This window comes from Cariama cristata, unplaced genomic scaffold (genome assembly GCF_000690535.1).
Source record: "Cariama cristata isolate BGI_N322 unplaced genomic scaffold, ASM69053v1 scaffold8740, whole genome shotgun sequence".
Lineage (NCBI taxonomy): Eukaryota > Metazoa > Chordata > Aves > Cariamiformes > Cariamidae > Cariama > Cariama cristata.
In genome coordinates, this window is record NW_009595269.1 from 26,808 (window position 1) to 40,324 (window position 13,517).

Here is a 13,517-nt window from a genome sequence, read left to right on the forward strand (position 1 = left end):
ATTTGTAAATGGTGGAAGTTAAAAGGACATATAAATGTTGTACCAGGTAAAGGTAGTGCACTAAATTGAAAAAGCTTTGCTTAAGCAACAGCAGAACTCCTGTTGAACTAGGCTGACTCAGAAGTTTTAAAGGTAGCAGTAAGATGGTGCTTAAATTTAATGCAGTATGATTCAGCTGTTCGGTAGTGTGTGATTCAATGTTTCCTTATTCGCTGGTATGTATGGCTATTGTAAATGTATTATAGTAATGTTTTTTCCTACATTGTAAAATTTACGATTATCATCATTATTGGTACTGGTGAAAAAATGTCATGTAGAATAAAAAAATAATTTCATATAAAAGTAAAATGTAGATTTCTAATTGTGCATGGTTTTAATTGTGTTTTGCTTTATAGTAATTGATGATTTCTATTTTCAGGTTTGGTGATGTCTGCCATCACTGTAATAATTTTGGTACTATATTTTGCCATTGACACATTTGTGGTCAACAAGAAACAGTGGTTGCCTGAGTGCACTCCTGTCTATGTTCAGTATTTTGTTAAATTCTTCATTATTGGTGTTACTGTACTTGTGGTTGCTGTTCCTGAGGGACTTCCACTTGCTGTCACTATTTCGCTGGCTTACTCTGTAAAGGTAAGAAACATTAAAAATAGTTATGGAATAAAAATGCTGTTCATTTGAGTTTCCTAGTGAGTTAGTCTTCAGGTTTTATCAGGTGTGATGAAAATTGGTCTGAAAATTGATGCACTTTAAAGAAATTTCACTCTCATTAATATTTTAAGTGAAACTTTGCTTTATATTGAAAGTATTTCTGACAAAAATGCAAATACATATGTATTCTAATACATATATTTAAAACTACACAGTGCAGGAATATCAAACGGTAGAAATACCTACTTAGTTTGCAAGGTTACCAGGAATTTATTGAGCAGAATTTACTATGAGAATTGTCCAGTCTTTTGATACAGAATAACTTTGTGTTCAAATTCTCTTATGCAATAGTACAAAGTTTTGACAAGGATTTGAAGTCTTCAGGAACACTTTTCAAAGAAATTAGAGTTTCACTGGAGATTTCATGTGCTTTTCTTAAACGTGGTTGCAGTTCTTTGCAGCCAATGTAAATGATTCTATTAGGAAATTAAAGAGGATTAAAATCTTGGACTTGTGGATTACTCCATTATCTATTTTAGGAGTTTTCTCAGATTGTTTTTGCAATTTAGTCAGATGGGCCTTACTTAAACATTCTAGGAATCTTAGATGAAGATTTTGTAAAGTTTATTTCCATTTAGTATGTAAATAAATTAACATATGAACATTAGGAAGGAATAGCTTGATTTACGTGTAGCCAAACATCATTATTATTAGGAAAAAAGAGCGCAACTCAAGCATGGGATTTTGCTAATAAAGACTGCAGCTGCTTTAAAAATATTTTCCCATTCTTCTTACGTCCTTTGTCTGACACATGCAGCACATATGTGTATATCTATATTTGCAGTATCAAACTGCAATACATCTTTGTGTACAACTGGTGGTGATGTGCTCTGTAAGACATTGTCTGACAGTAAGGGTCAGGTGATTCAGCACAGAATTTTTTAATGTTGAAAACATATAAACAAGGATAATGTATTTCCAGGATGACTGTGCATCTTGTGAAAAATATACACTGTGGAACGGAGTACTCTACAATGGTGGTTTTTTGTGGGTGTGGGGTTTGGTTTTTTGTTTGATGGGGTTTTTTTTTGTTTGTTAGTTCCTCCCTCCCTCCCTTCCTCCCTTCCTCTCTTCTTCCCTCCCTCCCTCCCTCCCTGTCTTTCTCAAAATATATAGTCTCTCTATGGTGCAAGGACACATCCTGGCATTAGAAATGATATTAAGAAAAGTCTAATATTTGCTAGAATTACACTGTTTAAAAAATCCTGTTCTCTTCATTTTCTTTAGCAAACCTTTGCTATTCTATGTATTCCTTAAAATGTACTTATACTGCAAAAAATGTTGGTTAGAACTATGTTGGTTTAACAAAGGTGAAATTATTTCAGGTATAATCACTGCTTGGTGGTCTGTAACTAGGGCTTGGGTTATTGGCCCTAGTCAAAGTTCTACTTTAGTGAGCATTATGTTCTCATGAACAAGACTAAATACATACTTTTTTGCTTTTTATTACTGATGTTAAAAATCTGTTGGAGCAAATCTTGAAGGTTTTTTATTTTACTTTTTCTCAGAAAATGATGAAGGATAACAATCTGGTCCGCCACTTAGATGCTTGTGAAACTATGGGTAATGCTACAGCCATCTGCTCCGACAAAACAGGGACACTAACAACCAACCGGATGACGGTCGTCCAAGCCTATGTGGGTGATGTCCACTACAAAGAGATCCCTGACCCAGATTCTGTACCCGCCAAAACCCTTGATTTGCTAGTTAATGCAATTGCTATCAACAGTGCTTATACTACAAAAATTCTGGTAAGTAGGCTTTTTCTGTCAAAAAATGAAACATAGCAGAAGGAGTTGTAACTTTTTAAAGCAATATTAATTCCTTAACATCCTGTTGTTGGTTATGAAGCATTAAATACTGTTGAGGTCCTCAAAATGAGAACAGGTACTTTAAAAAGTACATATTTTATGTTTTTCTTTTAAGGATAGGGATGTACTTACAGGTACAAGACCATGTTACATTAAAAAAACTCCTGCTGTTGTTGGATTGGGATGGCCCAGTTTTGTTGCAGGTAAATTTGCTAACAGCACTAGTTTTCACTGAGACTTCATATGTGTAAAATTATTTTTATGTGTTTAAGAACTTTCAATTAATTCTCAAATAGGACAAATTGGATTGGTTAAATCAGTGAGGTTAATGATCTTTATTCATTCTGGTTTCAAGTGAATTACATCCAAAAATATTTTATTCAGTCTGTAAAGGAGGACAAAATGGAAATATCCTGTTTGCTTGTGGCATTAGGTTCTTCTGTACAGAGCTAATTAAGAGGCCGAAAACCTTTGCAATTCTAATAGATTTGTTCTTTGAAAGGTCAAGCTTAATCTTAATATTGCAGAATAAATACTTTTTTTTTAGTTTATGAATTTATGTATTGTCCTTTTTATAGCTCTGTGCTGAGCTGCATAATATAGCCTTGTATGAACTTCCAGTTTGTTTTAAAAGTAGTCTTTTAAAATGCATTCACAGAAAACAATTGGTAAAATACTACTTGAGTGCTGGGGCCTATATTTCATTCAATTCTTGCTATGTAAGTGTCTGGGTATTAGTAAAAATCAAGACTTGGAAGAAGAATGTTTAGAGAAACCTGATGCAGATATGCAAAGTGTGTTTGTAGCAAAGGTGTGTTTGAAATGAATGCTCCTGAGGATTGGGTAGCCAGGGTTGGTGTCTGAAGTCAAGCCACAGCTTAGGCATCCTTCAGACAGTCATCTGTGCTGTTATGCACTCACTCTTCTGTTCTCAGTGAAAGCTCTCTGGAAGGGGAAATGTGGGGAGAACCAGCCCCCAAGGCAGCGTGAGCTGCTTCCTACATCACGAGTGGACAGGGAATCACACAAACCCTCCATCAGCTGAGAAAGGTACTGTTAGTTGCCACCTTTCAGCTGAAATCAGCCAGCAATGTGAGTGCACCTCTTCTGTTGCACCATAGAGACAAACAGCTCTAGTCAACTGAGGCTGGAGCTGGCCCTTTGGCTCTGAATTCAGAAACCCTGGAAAAGCAGAGCTCACTCAGCTACGCACCAGTTTCAGCTGTAAGCACCCAACTAGCAGCACCAGTTTCCAACCGAATCCTGGATCTTATTCTGTCCTTTTTCCTATGGTCTGTGCAGGTCAAAATCAACCAGGTTAGCTGAAATGAAAGATGGGCCTTCCATTCTCAGATGGTTCAGTGTAAACGCTGTGTAATAGCTCAGTGTGGATATTTTATGGCAGTGGTTTTTTGGAATCTCATTTGCCTGTTTGTAAATTAGCAAGAATATTTTACTATTGCTGGGTAAATTATGCTTTCACAAATCAGTATAACATTGGATTGTTGGGGAGAGGAACATACATCTTAGTTCTTTTATTATTGTTACAGCCTACGTAAGGTTAGGTGCTGCCTTCTGTAGAAAGAGAAATCTAATCAAACTCATCCTAAACACACAGACTAGGATTAAAACAGAGCAATAGAGACAAATTGGGATGAAGGGTAGTAGGTAGCTGTATAAATTTGTGTTTGTATAACTGCTACAGTGGCAATGCTAGTCACCAGCATCAGTCCTAGCTGGCACTATGGAGTTTGACTTTGGGAGGGCTTTGAGAGAATGTTACCAATGTTGGCAGAATTTTCCCCATTCCTAAGAAACAACAAGGCAGAGGGCAGGCGGATTGGTTGGTAGTTAAATCAGGTGTGACTGGCCCAGCAAGACTCAATGTCAGCTGTGCTTCATTTGTTTTATATTTTGCTCTTAATTTTGAATGCTTGAGATCAAACACAGTAACAAAGTGTTTCTGTTCCATTTCCATACCAGTTCACTCTCTCTGAATCTCAGAATAGATTCAGATTTCTGAGTAAGGCATGGGAAGGCATCAGACTTTCCAGAGTGATGCATCTGTAATATTAAGTTTAATGTTCTATCTTTCTCTTATGATAATAGCTTAATTTGACTGAAAAACTCTTGGTCCATAGTGGTTCCAAAATTGCACTTTGGTCTCAATATAATTTTGAATATTTTTTTTTTTAAACTCTGGCTTGACTTTATTGCTTCTTGTTGAAATTAGTTATGTGTACCTATTAAAAAGAGTCAATATTTCAGTATTTCAGTTCTTTTTTTAGCTTTGCACAGAGACTGATTCTCTGTAAAATTGGTAAATGAGTGAAATCCTCTGGAAATCACCTTGTGCTGGTTGCATATCAGATGACTACTTGAACTTATCTGTGTAAAATTAACGGTGATTTTTTAGCTATTATAACAACATCATAAGATCAAGCCATGTGGTATAGACCCCACGAGAATAACAACTCCGATATCAGAGGAGTTCATTTTATTCATTGTTTATAACAAGCTTAAGCTAAAGTTTAAGATAACAAGGTATTTTTCCATAGCCCCTATTCATTTTAAATCATAAATAAATGCAGTAAAAATACATAAGGGAGTAGTTTCCAGGTTGAAGTATACAGAGTTCTTTCTCTAGCTGCTAATACTGAATGCATACTTGTGCACTCATTCTTAGAGCATATTTAATCAAATTGTGAATATCAGCTCAAACCCAAAGGGCATGTAAGTGTTATGTCGCTAAGACTGAATTTTATGTATTATATTTTTAGTTATCTAGTTATGCGTATGCTGTAAATTGCACTTTGTGTAAACTTCTGTTCAGAGGATCACATATGGGACCAATAAAATTAGTGAAGATACTCTGCTGAATGAAAAATATTCCCTCTTGCATTATCTTTTGATTAAGGGGCAATTGAACCATTGATAAAAATATGAAAAGAAAATAATATCACTGCTTGGGATAAAAGATTTGAATTTCCCTGAGAAATTAAACACAAATTATTCCAACTGAACAATAGCATCATTAAATATAGTTCTTTTTAATGCTTTCCAAGGATTAAGTTACTGAGTGAGCTGATTTTGCATTCCAGTAGCTTCAGAGCAATTTTAATGCTGCTTTTTTTGCTGTTTATTTGAAGCTGTTCTCCAGAAAACCTTTCTTTTCCAGTATTCATGTTTTAGGTAGCTTTCCCACATGGAAATAAAAATTAGATTTCACACATTTTTGCATGTGAGCTATGATGAGGACTGTAAAGCATCTCTTACTCTGAAAACAAAATTTGCATTTTGGGAATACTTTGATTGCACTTGGAGCAGAAGTATACTGATCTTGAATATCTTGGTGCAATAATGAAATAGAGACTCCAAATACCACAACTAGTGATTTGAACTCTTCTATTGAACTCTTGTTCGCATAAATTCAGTTTTAATTAGAAAAGTATTTCTTCTAATTTCCTGAAAACTGTCAGAGGGCATAGATGACATGCTTGCTGGATGGGTGTCATGTTCTTATTAAGAAGACATCCCAATTTGTATTTAGTGGAGTGATTTTCAGCACCAGTGGAAAAGACCCAGCTGAACTTGTTGTTAGGATCTAACACAGGCATTTCATTTGGTACTTGGTAGGTGCCTGGAGAGAAAAAAAACTACCTGTATTAGGTGAGTATCTGGATCTGCATCAGGAGCACTGTTTTCAGTTCTGAGGATCGAGTATCATTTACTGCATTTGCACAGTATGTGGCACAAGGTAGCGGTATCCTTTAACTGAGGATCTCAAAGGAAAAAAGACAGAGATGTCATAGAAAAGTGCAAAACATTCACTCTCTTCCACAGGTTCTGCCAATTTAGGAAACGAAGTAAACATATGTGACCTTGTAAAACTTTTAGAACAAAAAGGCCTCTATCAGATAAAACCAAAAGGGGCAAATGAAGCAAAAAAAAAAAAAGAGAAAAAGAATGTAGACAATTTTATTGCAGCCACAACAGAGAAAATAGTTTCCTGTTTATCATATGGCAGAAGAACACCTGCATGTGGCACTGTAACATCTGTCTAAGAAAATAGTGAAGTTACCAAGGGTGCTGCCAGCACCCGAATTGCAACCACATTCCTACCACAGCCCTGGATGAGGTTCTTCACTGTATGCTCAGACAGACATCTCCCTAGAAGGCTGCAGGGATGGCTTTGAGGGCCCCAAATAAATCCCAGCAGAGAGGAGCAGAGATTCCCCACAAGCTTCTTTGAGAGGAGTTTTTTCTGGGGGGGAGCAATGGTTACTCTCCATGGGAGAATGATACTGAGGATGCAGGCTGGCTGCAGGGGTACATGGTGCATAGGATGAAGCTGCGACACAGATGCAGGCATTAAGATTTACTAAAGAGGAAGGAAGATGTTAATTCACCTTCCTGCTTTGTGTAATTACTTTTTCCTGAATATATAATGAACAATCTTGTTAAAATAGGTGGAACAAAATCTCTAACTTCTTTATACCGAAAGCAGTTCAAGAGATTTTGGCACAGAATTTTATTGTTAAGAATAAATAGTTCTTTTTACTGATGGTTTGATGCAGAATACTGGAATGAATGCACTTCATACTTTCTTGGAGAAAAGGCAGGGAGGGAGGCTGGCAGAGCAGGTAGGTAACCCATAATATATGAAAACCATAAGAAGAAATTACATTCTACAAAAGTGAAATGGTAAAAGGAATGGAAAATAAGATTTTAGCAAGACAGCTGCGTCGCAGGGATAGATGAAAATCTACACTGGGTATTGAGAACATGGATATAGTAGCCAGGTAAAGGCTTCTTCTTATTTCTGAGGAATATATTTGCGTCCAAAAGTACAGCTGTCTGGGTTGTTGGGAGACATAATGTTCCTGTCAGAAAGAGTCTTTAAAAAGGTATGGAAAGTACAAAATTCACTTCTCTCTTACAGAGTTATTTTTTTATTTTTTCAAAATAAAATTTAAAGACTGGATTTCATTTATCAAATACCTGAATTAATCTTGTCTATTTTTTTTTTAATCAGATGAAAAAAATTGTCTCAAGAGTAATATATATATATGCACACCCATATTATGTAGCTGACAAAAATTTACTGTCATTTCCTTTTACCTTTCATAATTTCATCACGATCAATATAGTAAGGCCTCTTGAGAACAACTTTAAAGTTTTTTGGGGGAGAATGGATATTTGGAAGTTTCCTACTGAATCATTTAAAAACTCGAGAAGTACTAGGTTGGTTTATGGATTTTTCCATACATTTCTCCACGTTAATGTATAAAGTTATCAGTGATAGAAAAGAGGATTGAAATGTCATGTCTTTTTAACAGTAGTTGCTTGCAACTCTCTGATTCTTGTCTGACAGAGCATAGACCTTTTCTTTTATCTGTCTATATTCATTTCAAAATGGAATGTAAGAACGAGACCTTAACTGTTTAGAAAAGATTATTTCATTTTTACGCAAAGCTCAAAACCCAATAGATCAGATTATGCCATACCTATCAACAGAAGATCATCAGAATTTATATTTCCTGAAGCAACAGCAAAAGAGGCTGTACTTTATTGTAACTGTCTGCCAAGGGCAGTCATGCTAAATGAAACTGCTATTGGATGTCACTAGAATTATCTTCTTTATTCAAAGGAGACCCATGAGAAAATAGGTTTTATCCTTCAAACTACATTTTTAGTTATTTTGGAAAGATATTTTTACTCTCAGGTATGGTTTTCTTAAAACCTATTCTCAAGCTCTTTGTTTCTTGTGTTAAAATACAGATAAAATTACCATTTGTTTTTACTGTACATGTTCAGGTCATCTCTTATTTTATTCGGATAAGTTCACCCATTGCTGCTCACAATGTTCGACGTTAAAATAGATACTTTAAAAAAAAACCACAACAAACCCCAGCAAAAACACATACACAAAAAATGAGGACAGAAGTGGTAAAAAAAAGATAAATCAATAAGGATAGACTGAGGAAAGCTTTCATTTATGATAATACTACATGACAACCCAAGTATATGGTCTGGCCTAAATTCTGTTTTATTCCTTCTGTAGTTCCCTACCATTAACATTAAGCCACAAATATAACTGGCAGCTGCAGTTGTTGACTTGAAGTCTGTGAAAAAGATCAGTTCTTTATCAGACAGTCAAGTTGTCAGTCAAGGTTGACCTGCCTGTAAGAAAGCAGGTCAGCTTCAGGGAAGAAGAGGCAGTGGAAGAAGGAAAACAGAATGTTGCAGTGAGGGCACATTGAGGGGAAAAAAGGTAAAAATGGAACGTAAGGAGGAAAGATGATTATAACTTGGCAGCATCAGAGTTTGCACATATTCTTCCCAGTATGCTCCTCCGTTACGGCTGTGCGGCTTTCCCTGTTTTACTGCATCACATTTTCTCCACATACAGTTGCAAGCTTTGTCCACAGGGAAGTTTGCGCTGGTGATTTTGGTATAGCAGGGTTTGAGTGAATTTTGGCGACAATCTGAGCAGAGGCCATCCTTCATAACGTGTTTTCTTTTACTTCTGCTTTCTTTCCTCAGGCAATGCTCAAAATTAAATTCTACCTTTAGATAGATAATCTGTTAACATTTCAGTAATTTCTGTTTTAAGGTTGAGAAGGATGGGGAGGAGGAGGAGTGCTATTTGACAGCCATTTTATGTAAGGATAGTACTTGTGGCAGGTTTTATCTTTACATAGTAATACTGGAAATCAGTAAACAGGGAAAAACATATCTGGGATGAATTTTGTTAACGAAGCCCGTGTAATGACAGTGAACTGGCTTGTTGTCAGTGTCATCTGGCTTTGGATGAGGGAGGCAAGAAGAAGGAGCAAGAGGCTTGAATCATCTTCCTGCACTGTCACTGTGGAATACATTTGGAATGGCAAAATCCTCTACTTTTAGTGTACTTAAAGCCATCCAGAAAATGTCACAGAAAAATGTACTGAGAGGAGAATCCTCAGCTGGCAGATTGATGAACTGGTGTACGAATTCAAAGATACTAATTTTTTCGCTGTCTGAAAAAGAATAAGCGGATTTGTATGAACTCATAGAGCTCTGCTCCAGGTTTTACAGTTTGTGTTCTGCAGTCTGAAGGGTACACCAAGTTACTGAATATACAATACAAGGAGAAACACAGAGGAAAATCTACTTTACAGAAGATCAATGCATGATTTTCAGGGTGGCATTTTCCAACTCAGTAGGGTTGGATTTAGGTCAGTAAGGCTGTCTTATGAGTCAAGTAACTTGAGGGTAGTACTGTTCAGTCTTTTATTGGCTGCTTTCAGCATATTAGTTTGGTAACAGAAATTTGTGAAAATTGTATATGCTCTTGTTTTTGAAGTGCTTAGGTGATGGCATTAAAATATTGTGGTGCATTTGAGCCATTTAAAATTAAACAAATATTTGATTTGATTGAAGTTTGATTGGAGTGATTTCTAAAAATCTGTATATTTTATAAGAGTTTTTACTTCATAGGCAAAATTATTACTATTATAGGTAAATTTGTATCTTTATCTCATTTTTTGTATTTTGTTCCCAGTGTTACACAACTGTATAATGTCGATATACATTATGGATGAGACCAGACAATGCAGGCCAAACTATCTTTCTATATATAAGCAAGACAATCATCACAAAAAAAATCCCCAACAATATTTTTTTAAAAAACTTTTTCATAACATCCTTGGTAAGCATTTTCTCAGAATAAGCTAGGCAAAAAAACAACCTATAGTGTGCATATTATGTACTGTGTAAATAATAATTATTAGAGATAATAGATCATGCAGTTAATTGTCTCTGCTTCTAGGAGTGGTAATTAGCAGAGAGTAATGATCTTCACACATCACTTGCCATTGAAGTTTTATATAATAAGACGTACAAATATAGCTTTTCTCACTAAATTAGTGACTGAGTTAATAATTGAAATAACTGTGTTTAGAAAAGACTACTTGAATGTGTAAAGCATCGGACACGTTGTTAGCCCAGTCATGGCTTTCTGCCATTGGGGTACAGAGGCTTTGTCTTGCTAGCAAAAAGCTTTATTTTAACAAAGTCTCATTTTTTGAGAGGTGTAAGTGAGGAGCAGAATAGAATCAGCTGTCCAGAAAGCTTCTCAGCAGTTGGCTGTGGGATGGATTTACCTAAGCGAAGAGGGATTAGGGAGCAGGGATCAGAGCAGGGCCGTCCTGTAAATCTGCTACGGACATTGTTAAACTCTCTGGAGGGTTGTGTATTTTCGTTAGTGACCAGGCTGTCAGAGGCAAGGCAGGTTTCCCCGCAATATGGCAGAAATATTATAGGTAGAGAAGGTGAGATAAATGTGCTCAGATAGAGCTAGGTCTTTCACTGAAGTTCTCATTACACAGTAAACTGTAGTTGTAAATGAACTTGGCCACAGGAGGACTGCAGCTCCTGACAACTCTTTTTCTTAGTTGCTAGTCTCCTTTTCTGTCAAAGAAAGGGGTGACCGTCCTGCCTCGGCAACAAATGAACATAGGAAGAGAAGATAGATGAATAAAATAATCCTGCACTGTAGAAAGTAGCAAGACAAATTATTCCCATACTAGCTAAAAGTTTATGATCAAATTAAATTGTATTTCTTTATTTTCTTTCTTCATGTGACAGAAAACAAGGTAATCAAAACCTCCTTCATACTGGACTTCTTTGCCTTCACAGTTTGGTAATTGCACATTCCATTTATTCCTATTGGAATAAATAATCACTGTTAAGATTATAAACAGACTGACAGTCACTTGCAAGCTTTTTGTTACTATAATGTCATTTACCACATTAGCTTTTTTTTTCCTGCTTGCTTGTATGAAAATGAGTAAATTAGATTTTTAACTTGCTATGATGCAACAAGTGTTTTTCCTATTACACTGCATAGGATTTTCTTTTATGTTATTTATCCTACTTTCATGTTCATATTTTCCACTCGTCTTGTAGTGGCATAAGATGATTCACTTATAGGGATAACTGCCAGCTATTTCCAAATATGCCTGTTGATGAATGGAGGCTTTAAAAGTCAACATTTCCTGCAAGGTATTCTAAAGTGTTTTCATCTAGATATATAAATATTGCTCATTGTTGTCATTTTTAGGACCAATTTTTTTTAAAAAATAAAATATGTTGGCACAATGAATGATTTTAATACGTACTTCTTTTCATGCCATTGATACTCTGCTGAGATAAAGTCATCACATTTCGGAGGTGACTGATATGCTGGTTAGAATTTAGTGTTAATACTTTGTAGGGGATATTATCAGGGAGCATGTTTTCCTGATGGGAGTTTTTGTTTTTACATGAGTGGGTGTAAAACACTTACTTCAGGCACTCCTGTTTTAATGTAGGTTTTCTTTGTGCTCTCGGGAAGATAATCATTTCAAATGCAATAATTTAGTACCAATTTTACAGAAAATGGTAGTGGTTTTATAATCAAAGATATACAAACAGGCTTATTAGATAACAATGCGGTGGGTGAATCACCTCATAATGAAATATGACATTAATTTTCTTTCAGATACATGTTACATAAATATAATATATGTTATAGACTATATAGGTTTTGGTAAGTTTTCTTTTTACTCTCAGAACTCCAATGTGGTTTATCCCTGGGGAAAAAAAAAAAAGCCAACCCCAAAAAACCTTCAAGTGGTACAATGCCAGAAATACAACAGATCAGCAATAAAGTAGATGACAGAAAACATCTTGCTAATTTCAGAGGAATAAATGTGCAGGACTTACTTTACAGACTTGAAAATACTTTAAATTGACTTGACATTGCTATTCTTTGTGAATGAAATTGCACTTAATAAGATTTTTTATTTTCTGTTAAGGCAAGCAAAATATTGTTTTTCTTTTCTTTTGAGTCACAGCTAGTCCTAGAAAGTTGGTATTAAATATACAGTAAGTAAAAAAACTGTGCTTCAAATTCTAGTTCCTGCTTTCTTCTGCAGGTAGACCCCAGTACTAATTTTTCTTTAAGCTTCCAGTTTTCTCTTCCTGTGTGTGAAGCTCTTGGCTACTCTGGATTCCAGTCAATCATATTTCTGTGTTATTTACAAGTGAATGTGGGAAAGTGTCCAAAAATGATGGCCTTTCTGCTTTTAGTGATGTGTCAGATAAGCCGGAAAAATCTCTGGAATGGATGGGATTCTGAAGAACTGTAACCACAGTTTGTGAGCAAACTGCAAGGGGCACTGACTTCTCAAAGGCGTATGACTCTGATGGATCTGATTTTTCAGGGATGTATGACTTTGATGGGCAGAAGGCAGAAGACATCCGTTACATGAAATCCTTTTCCCAGCCTGAGTCTAGCCAGAGGAAACAGAGAGTTTTCAAAGGAAAGGTTGCTAGAGTATTTTAACATAGTCAAAACTATACTGTTCCTTAGCACCATTGAAGAAATGACAGACCTGTTTTGGCAGACAACTTGCATGGAAAAACTAAGCTTCTAGAAGGAAGTTTAAAAAATTTAGGACAACTTTAGTAAGTACTACTACAAAACTGTCTCACGTGTGTAAGTGCAAACACACAGAGCAAAAGAGTATGGCTGGCTACTGGCAAGTCCTTATGGAGACCCTGGGAGACCTCATCCATCTGAAATGATGAATGAGTGTTGGGCAGTAGATGTAGCTCATTGTTCATAATACTGAATGAAAGTATTGAACATGTTAAAAAGTTCCACTGCATATTTCTTATGCCATTGTTATTTTTCTGTGGTTTCTACTTATTCAAGTGAGCAGAGAATTAAGTTACGTTACACTTCCCTTCACTCCAAAGAAGAAGGGTTGACAGTGCTCAATGCTGGTTTGCTAGGGGGTATATATTTAGAAGAGATGAGAGACAAGTTTTTCTGGGAGAATTTTCCTATGAAGAAGGGACAGGATGTTCAACCTCTCCATCATTCCTGTCCAGTTTCCTTCCGAATGAATAATCAGATAAAAATTGGCTGCAGTCTCACAGTGTGCTAATCTGCCCAGCAAAGGC

At 36.0% G+C, this 13,517-nt stretch overlaps 1 protein-coding gene across 1 annotated transcript in view; it reads left to right on the plus strand.

The window, feature by feature from the left end:
• The window catches only part of LOC104162670 (plasma membrane calcium-transporting ATPase 2), a gene marked incomplete at its 5' end in the record, with an annotated part of 101,212 nt that overhangs the window by 22,722 nt on the left and 64,973 nt on the right, over window positions 1–13,517 (plus strand). Inside the window, 2 exons of the mRNA XM_009701462.1 lie at window positions 419–633; window positions 2,220–2,462. Of these exons, the coding sequence (XP_009699764.1) occupies window positions 419–633; window positions 2,220–2,462 (458 nt within the window). The remainder of the gene's footprint in view (window positions 1–418; window positions 634–2,219; window positions 2,463–13,517) is intronic.